The sequence below is a fragment of the Topomyia yanbarensis genome, chromosome 3, assembly GCF_030247195.1.
Source record: "Topomyia yanbarensis strain Yona2022 chromosome 3, ASM3024719v1, whole genome shotgun sequence".
Lineage (NCBI taxonomy): Eukaryota > Metazoa > Arthropoda > Insecta > Diptera > Culicidae > Topomyia > Topomyia yanbarensis.
In genome coordinates this window covers 349,090,144-349,115,752 of record NC_080672.1, presented here as the reverse complement: position 1 = coordinate 349,115,752, position 25,609 = coordinate 349,090,144, and the positions used below count along the sequence as shown (strand labels likewise).

The following is a 25,609-nucleotide window of genomic DNA, read 5'->3' as shown; positions in this document are numbered from 1 at the left end:
TTTGGCTAATGCTGCCATACATACTGTTACTTAAAATTAAACAACATATAACAAAACAGACAGTCGAGCAACATGCAAAGGTAACAATACAGTGTTCTAAACAAAATTTAATTACAAATTCAGAACTGTGGGGGCTCCCAAATGTCAAACTTTTAGCGAAATTGTCGGAAAAAGAGTCCTAATGGCAATGTTGATGGAGATAGTGCCGTTTTTCTTTGCCTCACGTCAATTCCTACTTTGAATGAAATGAACGGCATTAATGCCTCGTCCTTCCATTCAGGTACGAGCTTCTTCATAAATGCAGCATTAGTTCCGAGTGATTCTGCGATCAAGGTAGAAATTTCTTTCTCACTCACTGTGTTCCTGACACGCGTAAATAATATCCGGCAAAGATTTGTAGAATTACTTGACTCCAAAGAATCAGTGACCCTACACCCTTGTTTCAATCGAGTGGACGACATTTGCGGGATTGATTGAGCTAGAGGTGAATCTGTTTCCATGAAAGAAAAACGCGAACCAGCCATTTCGGTAATTGATTCACGAATTGCATCGATCTCGTGTTTCATGTTCGACACATCTTTGATTATATCAGTAGGTAGTTGTTATTTGTCTGTCTCAGTATTCACATCGACAGCAACAATAGTCGCAAGAGCAAGGGTAAATGACGCAGCATCGGCGATCGCCTTGCGTTTATCTTGAAAAGCCTGAATCTTGCGAACACCGTCCATGATCGTCGTACACGGGGTACATATCCACCAGATATTCTTGTACCTGTTGCAGAAGGTGACTTCTGCAGTAATTAGTTTAGCACAGCCTGCATGATAATTATCATGATAAAATCCATCACAAGAAATGGATCAACCTCTCTGGGCATGATAGGCAACGCACATTCGTAGCAAACCATCTTCAATCAGCACGACTTTCTCTTGCTCAATACAGCTGGTATGATGAAAAGTAACGTTATATTGTTTTCGACTGTATAGAAGCGTTAGTACCGAATGATAGAAAAAACGGATAGTTCGTTTAATCGGGCGAAAAATCAGCTATAATATCACCAGCGATGTAAAATATACGATCCGAAAACAGTGCACTATAACTGACATAAGCGAATGGCAACAAATTTCGATTTGGAAATCGATCGCGCCACTATTTTCCACGAAAAATCGATAGCAGCTCAGCTGACAAACAACCGGTCGGAGAGAATAGACACAATTCAATGTGCAACATTACTTAGATTTGTAGGTCTAGATCACGTATGACTAGCTTTGATCATATTCGCCACCTATGACGGTTTCCGGGGAGCTCACCAAGTTCCTAAACTAATATCATACCTATTTCACAGCGAATTTTTGATCGATTTTTATTAACTTGATCTCAAATAATAAAAGATACAGTAATACCATTGACTGCTGCTTAATTTCATTCGGTTCTGATTCTTGGATCTGGAGTTACAGGTTGATTAGTAAGGTTATACTGAAATTTACCAAACGAACCGTTACAATCGTAATACCTCAGAGGCTAAAAATCTATTGGAATGGTCACCAAATTACATCGATTCGAAGGCTTGATCACTGATTGCCAATCAAACATTCTTTAAATATATTGACCATTCGTCGCTGTTGTGCTATCTTATGACAAGCGCCATTTTGCACATTTCGAGAAAAACGATTTTTAAAGTTTGAGATTGAATATCATGAAACTTATAAATGGTAGAAACATTTCAGAGAAGACAATTGATGCTTCTACCTATTCTGTACTAATCTCTCAAATATTACGAAGATCGGTTGACTATGTTGCGAGTTTTCACTAAAAATGTAAACAAAAGTCGCACTCACACGTGTCATAGGTGTGTATTAATGAAAAAAATTGTATGACGTGTCATAATCGTGCATGGAAAATTTTCCATAGAAAAAAATCACCAATTATGAACTTTTATTCATATCTTTGGCTTCATTAAGTCTATAAACAAGCGGTTAGATGCATTTTGAAGGAAATGAGTCATTAAATCTAGAAAAAATAGTTATTTTTAGTTACAGTGTTGCCAAATAGGCAATATTTCCAGTTTAAAGCTAAAACTGCGTTTTTCTCCCAATACATGTATTTTTCTTTTGAAAATTATTATGTCATTGTGTTCTTACGACATTTTTACACATAAAAGCAACTAAAACTTTATTAGAACTTGAGCCAATCCCAAGATATAATGATTTGAAGCAAAAAACTGACAATTTCTAATCACTTTTCTCGCTATATTTCAGTAACTAAGCAAAATTTCAAAATTCTGGAAACGCCATCTTGTAGAGATTCGTTAGACGAGTAATGTGGCATATCTAACTCAGTTTACCCCAAAATGGCGTTTGTCATAAGATAGCACAACAGCGACGCATTATCGACAATTCCGGAAGTCCCGATTTCCGAGCATATTCCCCACTAAAAACTCCATGGTCAAACGTACGTTGGTGAGATCGTTTTAATTTATTGAATTATTTTATTTTTTACCTAAATATTTATTTGAAACGGCTCAATGCGTTAGCACAACTGAGCCATGGGTCTTTTAATTTTTTTTTTACAATAAGTAAAAATAAAAAGGAATTAATAATGTCTATCTGCCAGATCTTGTTGACGCTGTTTGTCGACGCTGTTTGATCCTTTTCCTTGGCGGTGAAGCCGCTTGGGGGTCATTCAGTCTGCCTTCTCTCGCGTTATCGTTCCCGTCTATGCCATCATCGGCACTGCTTCCCTGTTGTTCACGATCAGAGGTTTGTTTCTTGTTCTTACGGGTCGCTGTTGTAAATCCGTCTTCATCGGTATTTGCTTCTTTATTGGCGATGCTAGTTTTTGGTTTGGGAGCGGTTTTCGTGGTCGTTGTACCTGCATTATTGGTTAATTGGATCGATGTTTTTGGTTTATCTGAAGGCACCGGTGGCTGCTTGTTAGAGTTGGCTGTTGTAGATGAGTTTTGATTAGTTGGTTCGGCGCATGTTTTTCCGTAGTGGGCTGTATGGTTACAGGATTGGCATGATGGGGTCTGCCCGGGATATGTGATTGGCGTTGTTTGCTTATAGGTCACGCTATCCTTCGGTGATTTGTATTCGATAGTCATGTAAGAAGGTATTGGTTTAGTCATTCGCATCCTCACAATACGAACGCCGTTGGGAATACCGGTGAAAAAATTTCTCCAGGTGTCATTTGTAATAGGTTCAATTTCTCCATATTGCGACATAATTCGTTTGATGTAATCTTCCTTAGTACGCGGTGCCAGATCATGGATACGCACGTCCACCATGTCGTTTTCCATATGTACGGGGATCTGGATTCTGGTGTTATTAAACCTCGTGTTGCATGTTGTTCTTTGCAATGAAGTTCTCTGCTTGTGCTATACTTCTAAACGTGATCAAAACACAGTTTTTAACGTGGTGCAGCTGAATGTACGTAACTTCAGCGAGATTAAGCTCCGTTTTAACCTCAACTAACTGTTCCACTTCCTGAACTGTGGGTCTAACACGAGTTTTATTAAAGTCGATCGAAATCGTGTTATCCTGTAGCACGGGCACTTTTGTTTCATTTGGCAAACTCATTCCACTCCGCAGCCGGGGGCAACGATACCATTTGTGCACTGATATAGAACAAAAGCTGGCTTGATTCACTGGTGTTTATAGCCTGCTATAGCGTAGCGATATTTTTTTTGCTTCTGCTTTGTGCGAGGTCAGAAGATAGACTGAATTATTATATTTGATTTTATTTGCACTAAAATATTCTCATACTGAATATCATTTTTAGTTCTGCAAGTGTGAACACATTGCACGCATCCAATTGATTTGTTAATGTATTCATGCGGGGCGTATTGTATTTGAAGCCGACCGCAGAATGGCATGAACTGGGTCGGTGGATATGCAGTAGAGCTATCGCCTACCACATCCAGGGCTAAAAATGTCTGCATCTATGGATATGTAAATATGGATAAATTTACTATCAATGAATAGTTGTAGTTAAGTCTCCCATAAAAGCACTGCCGGTCAGCTAATTTTTTAGTGCCGAAGATAACAGAAAATTGCTTTTTTGTAATTAATCAAGATTTTGAGGGTAAACAACATTGTTTTGTGTTGCATTTGATGAGATCTGCAATCTATAGCAGTTCACATAAAAAGTTCAAACATACTACAGCACCGTGTAATTGATACAATATGTATAAAATGCGCCAAATACATGCTTGGTTTTCATCGGATAAACACATGTGATACTGACAATAAATTTGCTGCGTTCCAATAGGTTCGTTTTCATCTTTTAATTATGAATTACTTTGAATAATTCTATCATATTCTTTGCAGCTTTATATGACTGTATCTTACGAGTCACACCTAAGGTAAAACTCAGATTAGATGCCACAGCTATGTCTTTTAAATAAGCTTTTCTTCGATAAACTGCGACGTAGTATCAAATCTCAGCTAGTGACCCGCCGTCATGTCTTTGTCATTATTGATTGACGCTAATCAGTGCGATGGCGATTGGAAGAGGGATTGAAAGAGTGATACCATTGCCATCGAAGCTCATAGTCAGACCGGCTAAGCCCAGAGACACTGCACTCGGGTACTCTATCGCTTGTGTTGTATTTAACAGTTGTCAGTGTTTGCCATAGTAATCTTCATCCACTGGGCACGCGAGGGTATCGTAGGTTTCTGTTAACTTAACGATAATGAGTCAAACCCGCGCTGGAACGTAAAATCACACCAACTCTAGTAGCCGCACGCATGGCACCATGGTATCAAATATTGACGTTTTCTTCTAATTTAATCAGGTGGATAGATGGCCGGAACTGGAAGAATGTTATCGAGGCACACTTTGATGTCGTCATATCGGCCGTCTATCCATCATAATCAAAGTCTTTTCGTACAGAATTTTATTCGCCTATCGCCAATAAATCAAATGTCATTTGAACAATACTTGATATTACCTTCTTGTGGTGGACTTATTTTATGTTAGATATAGATGAAGAACCTATATGGCCCTAACTTGCTAATTAAAATTAGATATATTTTCTACAATTTGCAAACTGGTTCATTCCAAACGGATCTGGTTAGGTAATTTACCAGCTGTTGCAAAAGCACTCATGTGACCAGCATAGATGATACTCTGTCGACAGCAATCATTCCCCAAATACGTCTTGAAATTTCCCGACGATGAAAGTAGATAAATATAACTGCTACAAAGTACACACTCACCTCTGATTTCAGATAAATTGATGAAATTTTGGCTCATCGTTGTAGAAGAGTGCAGATCGGTGCGGCTGTAAGGTGACTTATCCACAGGCTCTTTTGCTTCACCAAAAACGATTAGATTCCTTCACTCACAGTAGAGATACACACAAAAAACAAGGAAGCACTCACTAAACCGAAGCACCTCACACACAGTGTTCCCCTGCAACTGCTGTCCGCAGCGACGCGTTGCAGAAGGAATACGGAACAGAGTACGGAATCGGCGTTGAAGTGATCAGCTGACTGGGTGACTGGTATTCTGTTTTTTCCACCACGCTACGTCGTCGTTCACACTGAAATCAGTTGGTGTGTACGTTTTTCCTACAGAGTTGCTGGCCGATGTTAAAAGTCACGGAGAGAGCGATGGAGTTCGGAGTGCAACAAGCAGGTTAACGTGGGGGTACAGAAGGTGCTTGTAGCGTTGGATACTGCTAGTACATGGGGTAGGTTATCTACGGCACAGCCTGTTTTTCATTTTTTGGGATGCTCCCCACTACACTTCAACTAATACACGACTCTGAGGGATTCTGCATTGGCGTTCCATTAATTCTTTTAATGTTTTTTTTTATAGAAAACTGTGTTTCTTGCACTGTGAATGATATTCACTGGATACTAGGTTCACTTAAAGGGATTAAAAGATTTTCCGCATTAAGGTTGTTTCGTTGTCCTGGCGATGGCAAGAGCGAGTTCATTTTTCAATTAGAAAGTATTGCTGTTATTTTTTTCATGAGGATATTGTAGAGCAATGCGCTTTGATTAGTGTTCTTAATACCTGATAAAACTGACTAAATAAGATTTTGGATGCAGAAATTTAATATTTGGCCCATGTTTTATGCTGTTTTGAGACAAACGACCTCCACCCGTTCACCATCAAAACTTGAATTTTTTAAATCGTCTGATTTTTTAAAATAGTTTCTGTGTAGGGTAAGGTGGGGCAAATACGACCGTTGGGTAAACCCGACCCCCCTCTGTTACATTTTTGTAAAACTCTTGTATCTCAAGATATTCCGAAGATTTAAATAAAATGCTATATACAGAAAGTTGCATAGGAGTCTAACCTTTAATTTGGTATATAAAACGACTTGATCCGATTTAAAATGAGCATTTTACAGCCAAAACCATTTACTAGGTCGGATTTGCCCCACCTTACCCTATAAAGTTACTTCACACGTATTTTAGAATTTTCCTGAAAAAGAAAATTATTTAAAAAAATATCGACTCTTTAATTTCTGACGATTCACAGAATTTTCCTAAATATTCTACTATTTGAAATTCAAGATCTTTGAGTGTATGATCGATTTAATGTAATTTTTTGTTTTGTGCGTGATTACTTTAGTTTTTAAAGTGATTTAAAAAAAAATTAGCATTGAATTATTTCCAATAACGATTATCATAATCGAAATTGGTAAAAAGTGCCTTTCACCAAGCCAGAACTAATTGGAAAACATATTACTTTAATTTACCAAAATATGGGGTAATTTTTAGGGATTGTATAATATTAAGAGCCAGTTTCTCCCAAGTGGAAACTCTTTTATTCGAGTGGTTGCATTGAGCTGATCCGATTTTAAAGGCACTTTCAGCGTTTGTTTATGCATACTGCATGGTCTTGGCTAATAAATAGCTTAACATTTTAATAGCATTTTTTGGGGTGAAATTGGCAATGAAAATTGGTTCGCAGAAATAAATCGAAATTATAAAATCTCTCTAGCTCTGGATTGACCTACTTAGGTTTAACTCAGTACTATTTTACTAAAACGGCTTTGGGGGATTGAAATAGTATCAATCAATTTTAGTTGTAATGGATATTTTGAAAAATATTCATATTACAACTTTAGAAACTGATAATTTTTGAAATTGTCTTATTAAGAGTAAATTTGCGTGAATAAATTTTAGAGTAAACTTAGGGCTATAAGTTTATGGCATTTCCTTAAATTCATGAAATATACCATTTTTTAAGAAACTTTGTTTTCAACATATATTTTACTCGGGGTCCTTTCGAACCAAATTTTTATTCAAAATTCTACCATACTCACATTTTTGCTTTTCTCAATAAAAAGGATATGCAATCACTCTGAAAGTCGACTCATTGACAGAGGCCCGGAGGGTCTAGTCTCATATACCATTTGATTCAGGTCGAAACCATATTGTCGCTGTTGTGCTTTCTTATGACAAACGCCATTTTGAGGTAATTTGAGTTAGATATGCCATATCACTTTTCTAAAAAATCTCTACAAAGTGGCGTTTTCAGAATTTTGACGTTCCGTTTGGTTACTGAGATATAGCGAGTAATGTGCTGAGAAATTTTTAATTTTTTGCTTCAAATGACTGTGTCTAACGATTGACTCAAGTTATATGGATGAAAAGGATGTCTTTATGTGTAAAACTATCCGAGAAACACAATGGCATAATCATTTTTTAAAAAAAATACGCTATTTGTGAGAAAAATGCAGTTTAAGTTTTAATTGGAAATATAGCATATTTGGCAACACTGTAACCAAAAATAACTATTTTTATAGATTCCCTGGCTCATTTCTTTCAAAATGCAACTCACCAATTGATTATAGACCAAATGATGCCAAAGATATGAATAAAAGTTAATAATTGATGATATTTTTCTACGGAAAATTTTCCTTGCACGAGTATGACACGCTATACAAATTTTCTCGTCAATACACACCTATGACACGTGTGAGTGCGACTTTTGTTTACATTTATAGTAAAAACTCGCAACATAGTCAATCTATCTCCGTAAAATTTGAGAGATTAATATAGAATAGAGTGTAAGAAGAAAGTAATAAAGATTTCCACAATTATATTGAACATAACTGCCATTTGAAAAAGGAAAAAGGCACAATCGTGCCACTAGGTGGATATAAACAGTTTGAATTACTGGGTACGGTAAAATTTAACTGGGGTTTTGATCAGCAACTGGGGTTTTGATCAGGTAATCAATTCAATAAAACAAATCTGTTACAGATCTCTCCGCAATATTCCCTTTTCATCCAAACCTTGAAAATACTGGTCAATCAGCAAAATTTACGGATAGTTAGCGATACATTTCAGTTGACGATTGCTGAATTGTTCAGTCATTTAATAATTGAATTTGACGATTTGCAGTGAAGGCAACCTTTTTATTAACTTTTTACTAGTTGTTTAAACAATTAAAAGTCGAACAGAGCGATTTCTTTTTTCACTAAACTTCATTTGTATATTCAAGAAATTTAACCCTAGAACGTTGCGTTGGGGTACAAATGTACCCCACGCTATCTTTGGAGCCGTGTGACGACGAGAATTCGGCATTCACCGACCTGAGACCCTAACCATAATTCAATTTGGAGTTCCATAGTATGAGTCAGAAAAGGTGGTAAGCCAATTTACTTTTAGCCTTCGTAGAAGCAGGAGTCAAAGTTGGCGTGGGGTACATTTGTACCCTAGTGTACGGTTGCCGTTAGTGGTTCGTTCTGTCCGTGGAAATGTGACTCGTGACAATAGCAGTTTAATGACCGGTTGTTTCACTACGTAAGTAACAATTAGTATTATGTAATCGTTTTTAATCATTTATTCAATAAATTTAATTTAATTTTTAAGTAGAAAGAAATTCGTTCTCATTTTCTCATTTTCATCTTTTATAGTTTTTCAAAATAATGGCTTAAAAGTATAATTTGCGCATAGTAACTGCTGTAACAGTAGCGTTTCGTGTTACCAATGTATTGCTGGCCATGAATAATTTTTTTATTTCAATTTCCACATCATTTCGTGGTATTTTCCAAAACCCTATTTTCAACTTTCACTCTTCCAAATAATAGCACTTTTTCAAAAATCTCGAAATTCCGTTTTGTTTCTTTTCTAGACACTTCATTTTTAGAATTATTTGATTTCTTTCAAATCGGTTGAAAATATGAAAAATTATATTAATTTTTGTGAAAAAAGTTAGAACCGGCGTTTTATTGTTCAGGCCAATTTTGTATCAGTGATTCAATATATTCCGTACTTTCATCTGCTCAGCTGTTTTCGCAATTAAAAACGAAGAAAATGATATATTATACATCTCTTTTATTTGAAGTTTTATCTGCGAAAATTGCGATCAAAGCGTGGGGTACATTTGTACCCCAGTGAAACGTTCTAAGGTAAGGAAAGTAAGTGTAACGTTATAGGGATGAAATCATCTTAAAAAGAAATCTAAATAATATAACGCACCCCAAATTATTAAATGATCAATAGCGTATAAACATTAATTGTTTTGACGTCCAATGTGCACTTATGTTTTATTAAAACTAATGTTGCCCACAGAACTCGATCACGAATTTCAGAACACGAACATATCCCCATTTTCATAAAAGTCGCTTGTTAGCAACAATCACCAACAATTTAGAAACAAAACAGTTATGCCAATGAATGTTATCAAAGTTTCAGCTTTTCTCTTGGAAACACCGATTTTTTCTAATTTTTACCGGATATATTTGAGTAGAAACGAACGTAACCAAATTGGCGCTAGTTAGATACTAAAATCCAAAATGTATTACACATCCTGTAGACGAAAAAATAAAGTCAAGCCGCAACAACGAGGAAGTCAATCGACATACCGTCGTTTTGTGTATTGAAGCAGGATTCATCAATCGAACATCCTCTTCAATAAATCGATGGTTGCGTCGGCCACCTAGTTAGACAAAAGGACTTCCAAATCATTTGAAAGGAACCAGTCCTAAACCATGTCTCTATATTGCTCGCAAGTGGTGTTGACATTGTCACAAGCATTAATTTTGAAGAAAATGACAAGCACGCGGACAGATAAATTTTTTAGGAGGGGCCCAAGAGTTTTAAACTAAAATATGGGTTTTTAAAACATCTACTTGAAACGATGTTTCGATAATACGATTTTTATGCGGTTTTTTATGTAACTTTTTCATAAAGATTTTCCAAGTTTTGCGGTTTTTATACGTGGATCTATGTATGTGTATACACCGTCATCTGAGCGACAAAGCTTTAACTCCGAGGTTGTATAATAAGATCGATATACTGTGTTGTATCATTGTAGTGTTGCCAAAACAACGAGCTGCGGCAACCGCTAACTGTTGATCGCAAAGTAGTCTTAAGTGTACTAACTGATAACCATGAATATCATACCAAGTGAAAGGGATTGGAATAGTGTCACAGTGAGTGATTAGATGCGCGAACTACGAACGAACGATGAAGATGGAACTGTCAAGAGCAGCGTAGTATCTTTGCTCGCAAAGGTTCTTTACATGGCAACGCCTTATTAAAGGAATTTTGATTATTGAAGCGCATTTGAGGCAGTTAATTCTAGGAATTTTATACAATGTTTGAACCATTCTGTTAACGAATAGCTTGAGCTTATGCAAACTAGGGCATTGCAAAATTTTTTTTTTGAATTCTCAAAGGCCCCCCCTCTCATATTATGACAAATGTCAAAGTAAGCTCAGATGCCAAATTTCACATCATTTGAATATTTATAGACCCCTGCCCACTTCGCTTGAAATTTTTGAAATTGGTGCTATGGGAAAATGTGGAGGAAAAATAAATTAAATGCTATAATATTTGAAGTAGCAATCATAAAATTACAGTTTATACCTCTTTTTAAAGGAAATAACCTTAGTATTGGAATGAAGACATTCTGTTCTTAGGAAAACAAGGGAAAGTGGGGTATTGGGTCATTTTGGCCCCAAAATCCCCTATTTTTTTAAATTTTTCTGCTCCGTTGTGCAAATCATACATATTTTGCAGTTTTTCCAATGTGAAAAAAATCTCAGAAATCGAACGGAACCTTTTAGACCTTTGTTTGAATACGAGAAGTTGGGGTTTTAGGGCCTTTTGTCAGTTATATTAAATTTTATCATTTTCTCGTGCATATATCTCTGTTATTCTTCATTCAATTTTAATAAATTGTACCTTGTTGAACGTGGAAAATTCTTATGCAACTAATGCAACAGAAATAGATTCGTTTGCATTAAAATTCAAAGACATCAATTTTTTTGACATTAACTCTATGAACCACCTTTTTTCATTAAATGTCCTAATACCTCAACTTCACCTATTTTTCCAGGTATTAAACTTTTCTCATGTGATTCCTAAGCGCATTTTTCACTATAAATAGTAAATTAAATAAGAATTTTGTTGTTAAATGGTGTTAATATGTGCGATTTTATGATAAAAATGTGAAATCGAGACTATATGTCAGATAATTTTATGTTTCTGAATTTTACCGGTAAAGAATCTATTTTTATTTTGTTCCTAAGGTTTTCCACGTTCAACAAGGTACAATTTATGAAAATTGAATGAAGAATAATAGAGATACTTGCTCGAGAAAATGGTAACATTTAATATGAATGACAAAAAGCCCTATAACTTCAACTTCCCGTATTTGGACAAAGGTCAAAAAGGTTTCGTTCGATTTCTGAGATTTTTTTACGTTAGAAAAACTGCAAAATATGTATGGTTTGCACAACGGAGCAGAAAAATTCAAAAATAGGGGATTTTGGGGTCAAGATGACCCAGTACCCCACTTTACCGTATTTTTATAGAAACAGGAATATCTCCATTCCAATACTAAGGTTATTTCCTTCAAAAAGAGGTTTAAATTGTAATTTTCTGATTGCTATTTCAAAAGTTATAGCATTTAATATATTTTTCCTCCACATTTTCCCATAGCACCAATTTCAAAAATTTCAAGCGAATTGGGCGGGGGTCTAGAATTGCCCAAATGATGTGAAATTTGCCATCTGAGCTTACTTTGACATTTGTCATAATATGAGAGGGGGGGCCTTCGAGAATTAAAAAAAAATGTTTTTTGCAATGCCCTAATGCAAACACCCCCACGGTGTTCCTAAAACCGTTATTAACAAAAAATGACCAAAAATTTCTCATGTGGCATTTGAAAGATACAGTATCCAAGCATCTTCTCAGTAAATTTCAAAATGATCCATCGAGAGATTCGAGAGAAATTGCGATTTGAAGTTTTATGATACGTTTCATAAGGCTACCAACACGGGATTGGTCCTAACTCTATACACAAAAAAATATTTGTCTACTTATTTAGTACATGGCATTCGAAAGATATAGTAATCAAGTATATCCCTGCAAGTTTGAAATTATTTCATTGACGAAATCGAAATTTATAATGGTTTGGATGTGGTATGCGGTCATAGATGGGTTTTCTACCAGACTTCAAGCGTGAATCCATGTTTGTTCATTGACTATTTAGATAATTAATACGTGTCGCGTTTTTAAAGGAAAACCTTATCATTTAATTACATAAATATAATCTATAAAAGGTTATTTATATGGTGCACTGAAAAAAATATGAAAATAGGGTTGTCTACCAAACGTTAAATATAATGTGTAAATTTAAAAAAATGGCTAAAAGTCGGAATGTTTACTTCAAAAGGCCATATCTCAATGGTTTGTTGATCGATTCCAATTATTTTTTCATTATTGAACAAGTAGACGTTTCATCGTTAATTTTCATTAAGAAGAATATAAATTGGAGTTGCCTACTTCAAACAATAGACAACATAATTATCCTCAACCATATGTATTATCACTATTTAGTGAATATCTTTATATTCAAAACGACGACCTATCAATTTCTATACATTATTTGAATGCAACGAACGCAAACTACAAATCATGGGAAAATAAAACCCTAAATTCAAAAAAATTGAAGGTTTAGATCAATTTATGTTATGATACGGTTTTTGTTGGAAATTTTGTACAATCGTGATTCGCTGGTTGGGTTGATAGATGTTAAAACTGGTCAAATGGGATGTTATTAGTAAAAGTTCATCTGCTCATATCTCTAACTATTGTAGTTTTATTGTCGAATTGAACTTATCATGAGAATTTGACATTCAGATGTTCTTTGCAATTGCAATGTACTAGCAAATAAAAATGGATAGGCCGCTATTTTTTAAAGAAAAATATTCACTAAATAATGATAATACATATGTTGAGATCAATTATATTGTCTATTTATTGATGTAGATGACTATTTTATATTCTTCTTAATGAAAATTAACGATGAAACGGCTACCTGTTCAATAATGAAAAAATAATTAGAATCGGTCAACAAACCATTGAGATAAGGCCCTTTGAAGTAAACATTCCAACTTTCATCCATTTTTTTAAATTTACACATTATATTTAACGTTTGGTAGACAACCCTATTTTCATATTTTTTCAGTGCGCCATATAAATAACACCTTTTGTACATTATATTTATGTAAATCAATGGCAAGGTTTTCCTTTAAAAACCGCGACACGTATAAACGATCTAAATAGTCAATGAACAAACATGTATTCACGCTTGAAGTCTGGTAGAAAACCCATCTATGACCGCATACCAGATCCAAACCGTTATAAATTTCAATTCCGTCAATAAAAATATTCTCAAACTTGCAGGGGATATCCTTGATTACTATATCTTTCGAATGCCATCTACTAAATAAGTAGACAAAAAAAATTTGTTTGTAGAGATAGGACCAAACCCGTGGGTGTTTGCTGGTAGCCTTATGAAACGTGTCATAAAACTTCAAATTGCAATTTTTCTCGAATCTCTCGATGGATCATTTTGAAATTCACTGAGAAAATGCTTGGATACTGTATCTTTCGAATGCCGTATGACAAATTTATTGTCATTTTTTTGTTAATAACGGTTTTAAGAACACCGTGACCCCAGGTTAAAACTCCGTTATTGATCGGAATTAGATGAAATTGAATAGAGCATGGATAGATAATAATATCTGAGAGTAACACAAAAAATCATCATCCAACTCCTAGTAATCCAAATTTGCCTATTGGTCAATACATACTAGCGCCAGCCAAGCCTGTACGTAGATCACAACAGGAAACAGCAGGAATAATAATTCGAAAATTCGTTATTACTAGATGCCTTATATACTACTGCGCACTTCATAAGTGTTACGGGAGAGAGAAGATCGAGAGGCTACAATTTTTACTTTTTTTCGAACCACTGCTAATTCAAATGGTAAATGGATGCACAGATCATATGCTAAATATGAGTTTGCATATTGATTGGAGGTTCCCCGACAATGTTATTTAACATTGAGGACTAAACGATTTTTTTTTGAAAATTCCTACTCTGAGCATGTGCGAGAAAGAGAGGCAACACATTATTTTATATAATAATATCTTTTACTGCAAAATCGGATCAATTTGCAGTCTTCGGCATCCTTACACCTTAAGCTATCTGCTGATTTTGAGATACACAAGATGACACTGGCATTTTGCACTGAATTTTTTGTTTCTATTGCCTATTTTTCATATATTTTCACATACAAACTTTCGGGAAAGTTCGTTCTAGCTTATATATCTGTTCTCTGTGATATAGGTATTCGAATGTGCTGAAATTCGTACACGATTCAAAGTTTTAAGAGTCTTCGAGCGGAGAATCGTTAGGTACCTAACAATATGTTTTAGGAACATCATAACGACGAATAATAAGAAAATGTCTAGCAATATATTTAATTTAAATGTTATTCATAGACCAGGCAAACAATCAAAAGGCCAAGCAATCTCGAAAAAAATAATAATAATTTAAAATAGTAAACAAGGCTACAAGAGAAGCAAAATGAAAATAGATAAGAAGAATGATAAGAATTAGAAAGTATATGAGATGCAGGAAATGAAGAAGAGGGTCCTGTTTTTGTTACTTCTTATGACATGCGAGCAGGAGTCCTCTGGGTCAGTGCCATACGATCTCTGGGTTGGGTTTGTCCGGAGCAAGGTAATAGTGCTATCAACCTTCTAGTGGACACCAGTAGCAATTATAAAATTTCTATCCAATAAACGATAAATTAATATCCAAACATTTATTGTATTATGGGAAAATGATATCGAAATAGAATATAATTGTTTGATAAAAACTCAATGCTAAGCCACGAGCCATTGGAGCAGTGCCACCCTTGCTGGCAATTGATTTACTTCTTTATTTTTTGTTGCAGCTTCGGCTCGGGTGAGTTCGCTTTGCCAAGTTGCTTTGTTTTATTTTCTATGAAAACAGAATGCTTCATAGGTGAAAAAAGCTTTCTTGTGAATGCAGAACGAACGGTTTGAGATGTGTTTTTTCCCATGCTTGCTTGAGACTAAATTGTTCTGTCCATGTTATCGAGAAAATAACCCAACCCAACAAAAAGCGGCCAAAATTCGAGCCCATATGCTGTACGACCAGGTCCTAATAAAGTTCAATGGAAGATCGTGATCAACGATGAATTATTTGCGAGAGCCGATTTTAAACAATTCCTGGAGCTTAACTTCTACGAGGTTCCTGCTCGCGGCAAATTCCCTGGCAGATTCAAGTTTGTTTCCACTAAAAAGAATTATGATGTGGCATTGGTCCTGCTCCTGTAGTAAGAATACCAGCGCTTTTGTGACGGATAAATCTACGAATTTGGAAGTGTCAGATATAAGGTGTCATGACAATCAAATTTCACCCTTAATTACACCCCATGATGGTTTAGTTACGTTTTCACCAGATCAAAGGCGTGCAACATCGGTTCAACGGTAACGGAGTACAGCTCATTCTAAAAGAGTTGAATCCATCAAATTATTCCCGGACCAATAGACCAGCATTAGACGATAATGAAGATTAAGGCAACAGTCATCAGCGTCACATTGGTCGGATGAACAATCAAAGTAATCAGCTAGCCAAGACCGTGACTTAAGAAAGCTTACAAAAAGGTATACGCATGGGGCCTTCACCACAAAATAAATAAAATTTAATAACACAAATAAAATGAATAATCTAACAAAACCGAATCAAATGAATGAAATGAAATGAATGAATTAATAAAATGGATTAAATGGATAAAACTAATAAAATTGATTGCTTGATAAATTTATTCAAACTAAATAAAGTTAATAAATTATTAAAGCAGAATAAATAATTAAATCAGTTAAATTTTCGAATTTACAAAAAAGCAAAATTGTTTAATTATTGTAAAAACGGGTGACATGGCTTCCTTTGGCAGTGGTACATTTACTAATGATTCGCAAAAACTCTGCTCATTCCCATCTTCTACCAGCGTTATTTGAGTATCAGGGACACTCTCGAGTCCCCTTGATTCTCGAAGAGGGTTACGGTAAGGTGATGGTCTATCGTGCCTGCTGTTCAACATTGCGTTAGAAGGTGTAATAAGGAGAGCGGGCCGACGACATTGATATAATGGCACGGAACTTTGAGGCGATGTCGGAAACGTACATTCGAGGAAGAGGTTCTAGAGACGACAATGTGAACCTCCCATCCCGAGTTCGGATTGACGGTGACGAAATCGAGATGGTCGACGAACTCGTGTATTTGGGTTCACTGGTAACCGCCGACAATGATACCAGCAGAGAAATTCAGAGACGGATCTTGGCGGGAAATCGTGCCTACTTTGGACTCCGAAAGACGCTCCGGTCGAACAAAATTCGCCGCCGCACGAAGTTGATTATCTACAAGACGCTGATTAGACCGGTGGTCCTCTACGGCCACGAGACCTGGACTATGCGCGTGGAGGTCCAACGCGCCCTTGGAGTTTTCGAACGAAAGGTGTTGCGTACCATCTATGGTGGCGTGCAGACGGAACGTGGCTCAGGCGAATGAACCACGACTTGCACCAGCTGCTGGAAGAACCATCCATCGCGCATACCGCAAAAATAGGACATTTGCGTTGGGCTGAACACGTCGTAAGAATGTCGGACGACGACCCAGTGAAGCTGGTTCTTGAGGGCGACCCTACATGAACAAGAAGACAGGGCGCCCAGCAAGCACGGTGGATCGACCAGATAAAGGACGACCTGCGGACCCTTCGAAGACTGCGAGGCTGGCGACAAGCAGCAATGGACCGAGTGGAGTGGAGACGGCTTCTGCATACAGCAAGAGACAATAAGGCTCTAGCATGAACGGTAAGGTAAGTAAGTTCGGCAATCCACCGAGGGGTTCCCCTAGAAGCTTGGATATCTCGAAGAGTACACGCTTCTTGGCATGCTGTTACAATGAGTGAATTTGTTTCATAGACCTCATCCAAGTCATTTCGAGATACAATCGTTAGAAAATACCCATGGAACTTACTCACCAAGCCCTCTCCGCAGCGGTCCCAGTTCGTAGATTTGAGATTACGATATGTGACGATATGTAGCAAAACGCTGAAACGATCAAAGACTATGTACCTATGATTAGATACCGACGGTTTAAGCTCGTTGCGTACGAGCCAGTTTGCCAACTCATGCGTAATACTGTCGGAGCAGAGAGTTAAATCTAACATATCTTTCCTGCCAGATCGTGCAAATGTTGGGCGATTTCCTACATTAAGTAAATGCAGATTTGTACTCCTTAAGCATTCCATCAATTCGGTGCCTCTCAAATTGATAACTGAGCTGTGGTGACTATTTGCATCACTGACAATTATAAGTGTAAACTAATTTCTGCCACAGTATGACCACAGAAGGTTCATTATGTGGCAGATATGCCAAACAATAGATGTATTTTCTATTTATGTTAACTACACTCATACATATTGACCGCGACAGCACAAATATCGCGAGTTGTCAGGTCGGATATAAGACATTCTTCAAGAGCACTATTGACAAGTATACATACACTATGTAGTATGCGATTCAGCGTGAAAAAAACACTTTTTTTGCGATTGTTTTAGAAATTTGGGTAAAGCGAATTGTTCAAAACATTTGTATATTAGAATGCATCATTTCAAAAACATTCTGTGATTTTTCCATGCAAAAATATTGACAAGCTACTCGGTTACGAAGCTTTTTGTAAAATGTCTTTGGAAAAAACACGATTTGCGGTGTTAACTGCCATTCAAAAATTACTTAACCGATTTATTTCAAACTTTGCATACATATTCTATTTAACAACTATTTAAGCTCTACGTTGAGTTTTCGAAATAATTTTTGTTATCAGATCACTTTAGATACATATATTTGTAAATCATTAGAATTGCCTAACACAGTGACATTTAAATCACTGTTGAAAATTGCACCCAAGGAAAAAATTAAACCTTTTCATTCGATCAGTTTCAACTATTTTCCTGAAGAAGTTTGATAAAAGCCGTTTATGAATGTTATTTCTGCTCTCGCTCCAAAGATTTTGTTGATTAAAGTTGTACCAAATTTCAAGAAAGTACATTTCTCGACAAACATATGATCACGGCTTAAAAGCTGTCAAAATTCTCTTTGAAAGGAAAATCCGGACAAACCGTTACTGACTAAACACAGTTCATAGCAGTTAAACTATTCCCTTTTGTTTACTACCAACATCTGTGATTGGCGAGTAACGGTTTGTACGGAATTTCCTTTCAAAGAGAATTTTGACAGTTGGCTTTTAAGTCGTAATGATATGTTTGTCGAGATTTTATTTGAATAATTAAACTCAATAAATCACTCAAAAGTAATCTATTGGCGTCGATATCTTTTTTTTTCAAAAATACAAAAAAAACAACATCTCTTTGATTTGAACAAATTTGCAAAAAAGTATTTAATTTTTTTCTGTATAACAGTAAACTTTTCTGTCCCTGTTTGATTCCTATTCATAACTGAATCACCGAATGTCTCGGCGCAAAAACCCAAACTCGAACCCAAACCGTCCTCTCTCCATCATCAACCCCAAACTGATGCTAATTGTCATTAGCAGCGCTACCAAAATCAAATTCCAAAAGCACTAATCAATGCTTCGAACGACAGCCAGCACTTTGCACCACAACATCATCACTCGCTCTTGGTTCACTAGCAGAAAGATACGTAGCAACACAATGCAGCAGGTACTACAAGTTGTTGCTATTTTGTTGTCACTATGCTGTTACACTACGGCGACGGTTGCTGCTCCAAATTCCGATACAAAAGCACAAGATGCAGCCCCAAACAATAACAACAGCTATAGTAGCAAAATACGATTCCGGTGGGTGGAAGCGTGTTGGCCTCGTCACTCAAAACCAATCCCTAGCGTTACGGCCCACCGCCCGGACAGAGTGGTGCCGGGATTTTTTTTCTTCTTTCACTTCACTGGTCGCTGCTTTTTGGGTGGTTGGGTGACATGTCGTTCGCCGTTTCCCATCCACAACACACAAACCAGAAACTATGTCGTTTAGTTCACAGTCGATACCACCCACCGCTACCGATCGTTTCCGCAGGTCGACTGATTGTGATGAATGATGTCCCGTTCCCGTTCCCGTTCCCGGTCCGAATTCCGATCGGACTGGAAAAGATTTCCGGAGAAATTTTTCTACAAGATCCAATCCGACACTTCACTGCTCAAGCCAAACATACCAGAATTGCTCTACACCACCAGCACAGGAACAAGCTGTGGTCGCGGTCGGTTCTTGGACGTTACTACACACTGTCGAGCACCGGGGGAGGACTTTTGAGGAAACGCGTCGACGTCGCTGTCGTCGTTTTTCTCGGGTAATGTGTTTTGAGCTGTCTGCTCCTACTACTGGCTCTATATACTGAACGGGCGTGTGAACGTGCTCTGGATGGTGGTTGAATGTGTGGCCTACATTTGTCAAAATCTACCGAAAAACTAAACCCAGTGCTGGTGAAAACAGAAACCAGGAGTTGTATGTAGTACGAGTGTCCGATGGAAGCGATCGGGAGAATAATAACTGAGTTTGGAGAGAATTGCTTTATCCAATCTAAGGTGGTATTGAGGAAAATCATCGAAAGAGTAAAAAGCGCTAGAGTTCAACACAGTTGTAGTTAGTGTAAAGGGTTGGCAGACTGGTGAACTCCTTGCTGGACAGTGGACCGGCACTGCTTTATATGGTGGCGGAAAAATAATGAAATACGTTCACTTTTGTTGAAAATGTTGAAAAACTTATATGGCGTTTTGCGTACTCCATATTATTATTATTTTAGTGACAACGACATTTTTATTCCTGCTATCCAGTGGTATAGTCAGAAAGTTTTCTTAGGGGGCTTTAGGCTCTAGTTCTCGATTGTTAGGAAAGTTTATCTTATTTTCTAAAATGCTTAAAGTTTCACAACAAAAATATATTTTAAAATTCGTAACTTAATCTTAAATATTCCTATAGACCTGATAGAATGGTAATCAGCTGTGACCGAAATAACAAAGGTCCGCTCAAATAAAGTCAGGGTCGTGTTGACTAAATCTAAGCAGGCAAACGATACTGTTTGATGCAAGCACTTTACGTGAGTCTATTATGTGTTTATTCCAGCAGTAAGGGTACAGATTGTAGGTGTTGTCAATGATGAGAGTCCTTTTCCAGCCGGTTAAAATATTGGATATTTATTTATATAATATATATTTACATTTATATTTATATTTATATTTATATTTATATTTATATTTATATTTATATTTATATTTATATTTATATTTATATTTATATTTATATTTATATTTATATTTATATTTATATTTATATTTATATTTATATTTATATTTATATTTATATTTATATTTATATTTATATTTATATTTATATTTATATTTATATTTATATTTATATTTATATTTATATTTATATTTATATTTATATTTATATTTATATTTATATTTATATTTATATTTATATTTATATTTATATTTATATTTATATTCCAGCAGAAAGGGTACAGATTGAAGGTGTTGTCAACGATGAGAGTTCTTTCTCCAGCCGGTTAAAATATTGGATTGTAAGCGTTTGAATTCAGTAGTATTCGCGGGGGATGGTAAGAAAACATACTCATAATCAAGTTCTTGTCGGGTGTCTTTCGCTGGAATGGCTTTACCGAACTACATAATTTTGCACAAGGTCCGTTTACCAGTACGAACAGACGTACCGCAGGTTAAGAATAGCACTAAGTGCAAATAATTGGGTCACACAGTCACTTATTGCAGCAATAAGGCTAGCTTTGGAAAATGCGGCGAGAATTACGGGGATGATTCGTGCAGTAGGAATACTGAAAGGTGTCCTTACTGTGCAGAGAGTCTGCAGGAGATCTCGACATGTCCCGCGCACAAACTACGTGGGGATAAACTAAAACTTTTTCTTGCAGGACGTTCCAAGCCCTCTTTCGCAGAAGTGTAGTTGCAGAAGTATCATCTTGAATATGGATTCTTTCAAATTTTTAATAAATCGATCATGAATCGACCAAAGGGCCGAAGTCGCAATGATATCGAATCGAGAAAAATAGCTTTGAAAATTCGGTTCAGAAAATTAAATCGTATTTTAACAGTGTTTGCATACTGCGCCTGCAAATGTATTGAAACACTTTGAAACAATACTAGTTTTCGGAAGCATAACTAAAATGTTTTATGTAATAACGTTTTCGTTGATAAAATTGAAAACAGATTATTTCGCCGAGTGTTGTTATGAAATGTTGATTAGGCCATTTTTGAGTCGCCCTCTTGTTTTGACGACTCTCAATTTCGCCCTGCAGTGTCGCCAAAAAACAAAAATCAAATGTGGCTTTCGCCGTGCTCGCTGGAGGGGAAAATTTGTTATTCCCCCTGGGCGTAACAAGCACTTGGTTTTTGTTTGGGGCGATTCTGTTTACGGACCTTGTAAACAATGATGCTGTCAATTTCGCCTGTATACACTACCTTAGAAATGCAGAGGCGTAACCCGCCTGGCTCTTTGTTTACAGTTGAAAGTCGGATTCGCCGTTTTGTTTTTAATTGATTTTCATGAAGTGTGAAATATTTATAAATGAGTTTTTATATTTTTTATAAAGTATTTTTACTCCTCTTTCAGATATTAATCAAATCTCTGTTTGTGTACATTTGTTAGTTTCGCCCATTTGTCGGTTCACGATCGAAATAACTGGAGATTGATACATTTGCATTATGTGAAACTTAGTTAACTTCCGATATAAATCTTAATTTCCACGATTTTAATATTTTTCGCCTGGATCGAGATGCTCCCCACGGAGGAGTACTTTTGAGGATCAAAAATAGGCATTGAAGTCGTCGCTTGTCAAGTAAAAGTCAACCCTTTGCGAAGCTTCCATATATATTACCCCTTGCACCGCGGTTGGGCACCGGCGGCTACACAACATCATATAAACTCTGCCTGCACCACGACTAGTTTTAGGAGACTTTAACTCTCACGGTGCGGCATGATAACCAGCCTTTATTATGATAACCGGCCTTTCTTAATACACTACCTTTGCGATAACTTCAATTTGACAATTTCAAACACGGGTGCAATGACACAAATTTCTGCTCCCCCAGCGTGCCCGAACGCCTTAGACTTGTCTCTCTGCCCAACACCACTACGGTTAGATTGTACGTTGAAGGTAATCCCTGAACTCCACGGCTGCGACCATCTGCCGATCGTACTCACAATCACCAACGGCTCAATGCCATCGGAATCAATTAATATTTCGTATGACCTCATACGATTGGTTGGGACAGCTACGCTGCTACGATATCCGGCAAAATCCAATCCACTCACTAGAGCTTCCTCCGGAGGAAGAGTACTGCATTTTGGCTGGCTTGATTCTGGACAGAACTATTCGGTGCGAACATCCAAACACGTTCTCCTAATCGGTGGTGGGACAAAGCGTACTCAGAATTTTACGCGAATGAGGCCGCCGTGTATACGTCTTCGCGACGACGGTTACCCGCTAGTTATCGACAGTACGCGACGTTAGAAACGCAAATGAAGAGTTTGTTGAAAGACAAGAAACATGGTTGCGGGCGTCGGTTCGTTGATGAACTAATGAGAGATGAGTCGATGAGCACTTTTTCGGGCATGGCATATGCGAAACGAAAACAGTACCAACGAGAGCGCGGACTATTCAAACCGTTGGATATTCGATTTCGCCAAGCAGTTTTGTCCGGATTCCGCCCAGGAACGGAAGATCTAGCGCGTGGCGCCCCCTCACGATAGCGCAAACGAAACACCTTTGTCGATGGTGGAGTTCTCCCTTGCTCTCTTATCATGTAACAATAAAGCCTTAGGGCCAGACAGAATCAAATTCACCTTGTACAAGACTCCGCCAAGCTCTGCCAAGAGACGCTTGTTGAATTTATTTAATAAGTTTCTTGAGAGTAACATTGTCCCTCAACACTGGAGGCACGTGAAGGTCATCTCCATCTAAAAATAAGGAAAACCAGTCTCCGACCACAATTCGTATCGACCGATCGAAATTCTGTCCTGTATCCGGAAGTTGTTCGAGAAAATGATCCTATTCCGCCTTGACAATTGGGCAAATAACTTACTGTCAGATACATAATTTGGTTTCCGCAAAGGTAAAGAGATGAACGTTTGTCTTGCGTTACTCTCCACAGAAATTCAAATGGCGTATGCTAGCAAAGAGACCATGGCATCAGTTTTCTTGGATATTAAGAGCGCTTTTGATTCAATTTCCATCAACACTCTTTATGAGAAGCTGTACCAGCATGGTCTTTCACTGATTTTAAAGAACTTTTTGCTGAACCGGGAAACTGTCCGCCAGAGTAGGCTAGATTCATCGCCGGGGACTTATCGAGTACACCGCGATAACGTACCGTGTATGGGTCTCCGAGGCGCCAGCGAACTGGATGCCACCCTCCAACCATAATCGCCGGACCGACCACGGTAGGGTACCAGTTGACCCGAGAGAAATATAGCGAAAGCCAAGAAGAATAGGATCGGGAGAACTACTTTCGTAGGTGTAAGCTAGATTCACCACTACACTGAGTAGACCGTGACGGTACACCACTAGTCACTGGTCGTCGGGGCACCACCGGACGCCCTGCTTCACCGGAATTGTCGAACTGATTTCGACACTTGCTTAGTTGGCTCGGTTTCAGGAGAACTTCTCTTGTCGAGGAATTAACCATCGGAGTAGGCTAGGTCCATCGTCGGAGACTAGACCGAATAGTTCGCGTTCCAGTCGGGAGCTTAACGAGTAAGTGATGGGAGAAGGCAGTTGCGGTACTGAATGGCACAAGGGAGCCGAAGGGCTCGGTAAATTAGATAATCTGAAATTAGTCGCCCGGATTGTCTTCGTAGGGGAAAAGCACTAAGTCTCGACCCACAGCTAGCTTTCCGACTACCACGGCCTGTCTGGTTGGTCGAGAACTGGTGCCTAAAGTGACGAAGCTGAGGCAAAAAACCGAAGAGCTCTACGACTTTGTGAAAGCAAACGTACACGGTCGGTCAGATTGGGTCAGATCTAGTGATTAGCATCAAATACGCCGTAGCAGCAACCGAATGTGAATAGATGGTGTTACTGGAGAGAGCTGATAACGCTGAAACGACATTAAAGACCACGAAGATAGCGAAAGCAGAAGCCTATGAGACGTGGAAGGGTGACCGGCATTCGCATTCTGTGCAGAAAAAAGACGAAATAAGACCCTCGGCCGCGCCAGGTATTGTCAAAACAAACCACGGCGTGATGCACGCTGCGCTCATCAAAAGGGTGGGAGAGGATCCCAAACTGAAGAAGCTGGGGGAGAACGAATCAAGAACATCAAAAGGTGCCGCGGGGACTAGATCGGGACGAAATGGGGAGCTCACGGAAACGAACATCGGTATCGGGAGAAATCTACCACTCGATTTTGAGAGAATTTCTCTCGCCGGGGAATTCTCCGTTGGAGTAGGCTAGGTCCATCGTCGGGGAACTAAACCGAGTAGTTCGCGAACAAGTCGGGAGCTTGACGAGTAAGTGGTGCTGAATGGTACGAGAAGGGAGTTGGGAGCACCCCCCGTTTTGGCAAATTGCCAAAACCTTTCATTTTCTTTTGATCATATCTCCGGTTCTATTTACTCTAGAATCAAACCGCAAGATGTTTTTTGAAGAAAATTGTTCAAGGAATCTATAAAAAATATATTTATTTTTGGTGGCAGTGGTGCCAACTATGCGATTTTTTCAGTTAAATATTAAAAGTTAATTTTTCTCTTAATACATATATTTTAATTTTGAAAATTTTAATTCCATCGTGTTCCTCAGACGTTTTTACATAAAAAAAGTAGACAAGAAATGATGAAAACTACGTTTTTGGTTTGCTTCTAGTACATCAGGGTCGATTTTTATGACCGTTTGAAGATTTTCTCAATCAATTTTGGCCAATAAAAATAGATTTTTGTATGAGAACATGCGAGTTTTTCCCTCCAAAACGGTATATCTCGGGATGCGCTCATATTATATTGAGATAATAAGTGTTTTTTATGTAAAAATGTCTGAGGAACGCGATGGCATTAGAATTTTCAAAATTAAAATATATGTATTGAGAGAAAAATTAGCTTTAAATATTTAACTGAAAAAATCGCATAGTTGGCAGCCCTGCTGCCAAAAATTATTTTTTTAGATTCCTTGAACAATTTTCTTCAAAAGCCATCTTGCGGTTTGATTCTAGAGTAAATAGTACCAGAGATATGATCAAAAGAAAATGAAAGGTT

At 37.5% G+C, this 25,609-nt stretch overlaps 1 protein-coding gene across 10 annotated transcripts in view; it reads right to left on the bottom strand.

Annotated features, from left to right (window-relative positions):
- LOC131692791 (calcium-binding protein E63-1) overlaps window positions 1–25,609 on the bottom strand; it is a 255,018-nt gene that overhangs the window by 101,847 nt on the left and 127,562 nt on the right. The window contains exons 1-2 of one of the 10 annotated variants that reach the window (XM_058980065.1): window positions 19,545–19,801; window positions 5,217–5,916 (exon numbers count right to left, since the gene is read on the bottom strand). The exons of 5 other annotated variants lie outside the window; for them this stretch is intronic. In XM_058980065.1, coding sequence (XP_058836048.1) covers window positions 5,217–5,253 — 37 coding nt within the window. In that variant the 5' untranslated portion in view covers window positions 5,254–5,916; window positions 19,545–19,801. Of the gene's footprint in view, window positions 1–5,216; window positions 5,928–19,081; window positions 19,368–19,544; window positions 19,802–25,609 lie in introns of those variants that run through there. 4 more of the 10 variants (XM_058980064.1, XM_058980069.1, XM_058980067.1 and 1 more) reach the window with 4 other exon arrangements.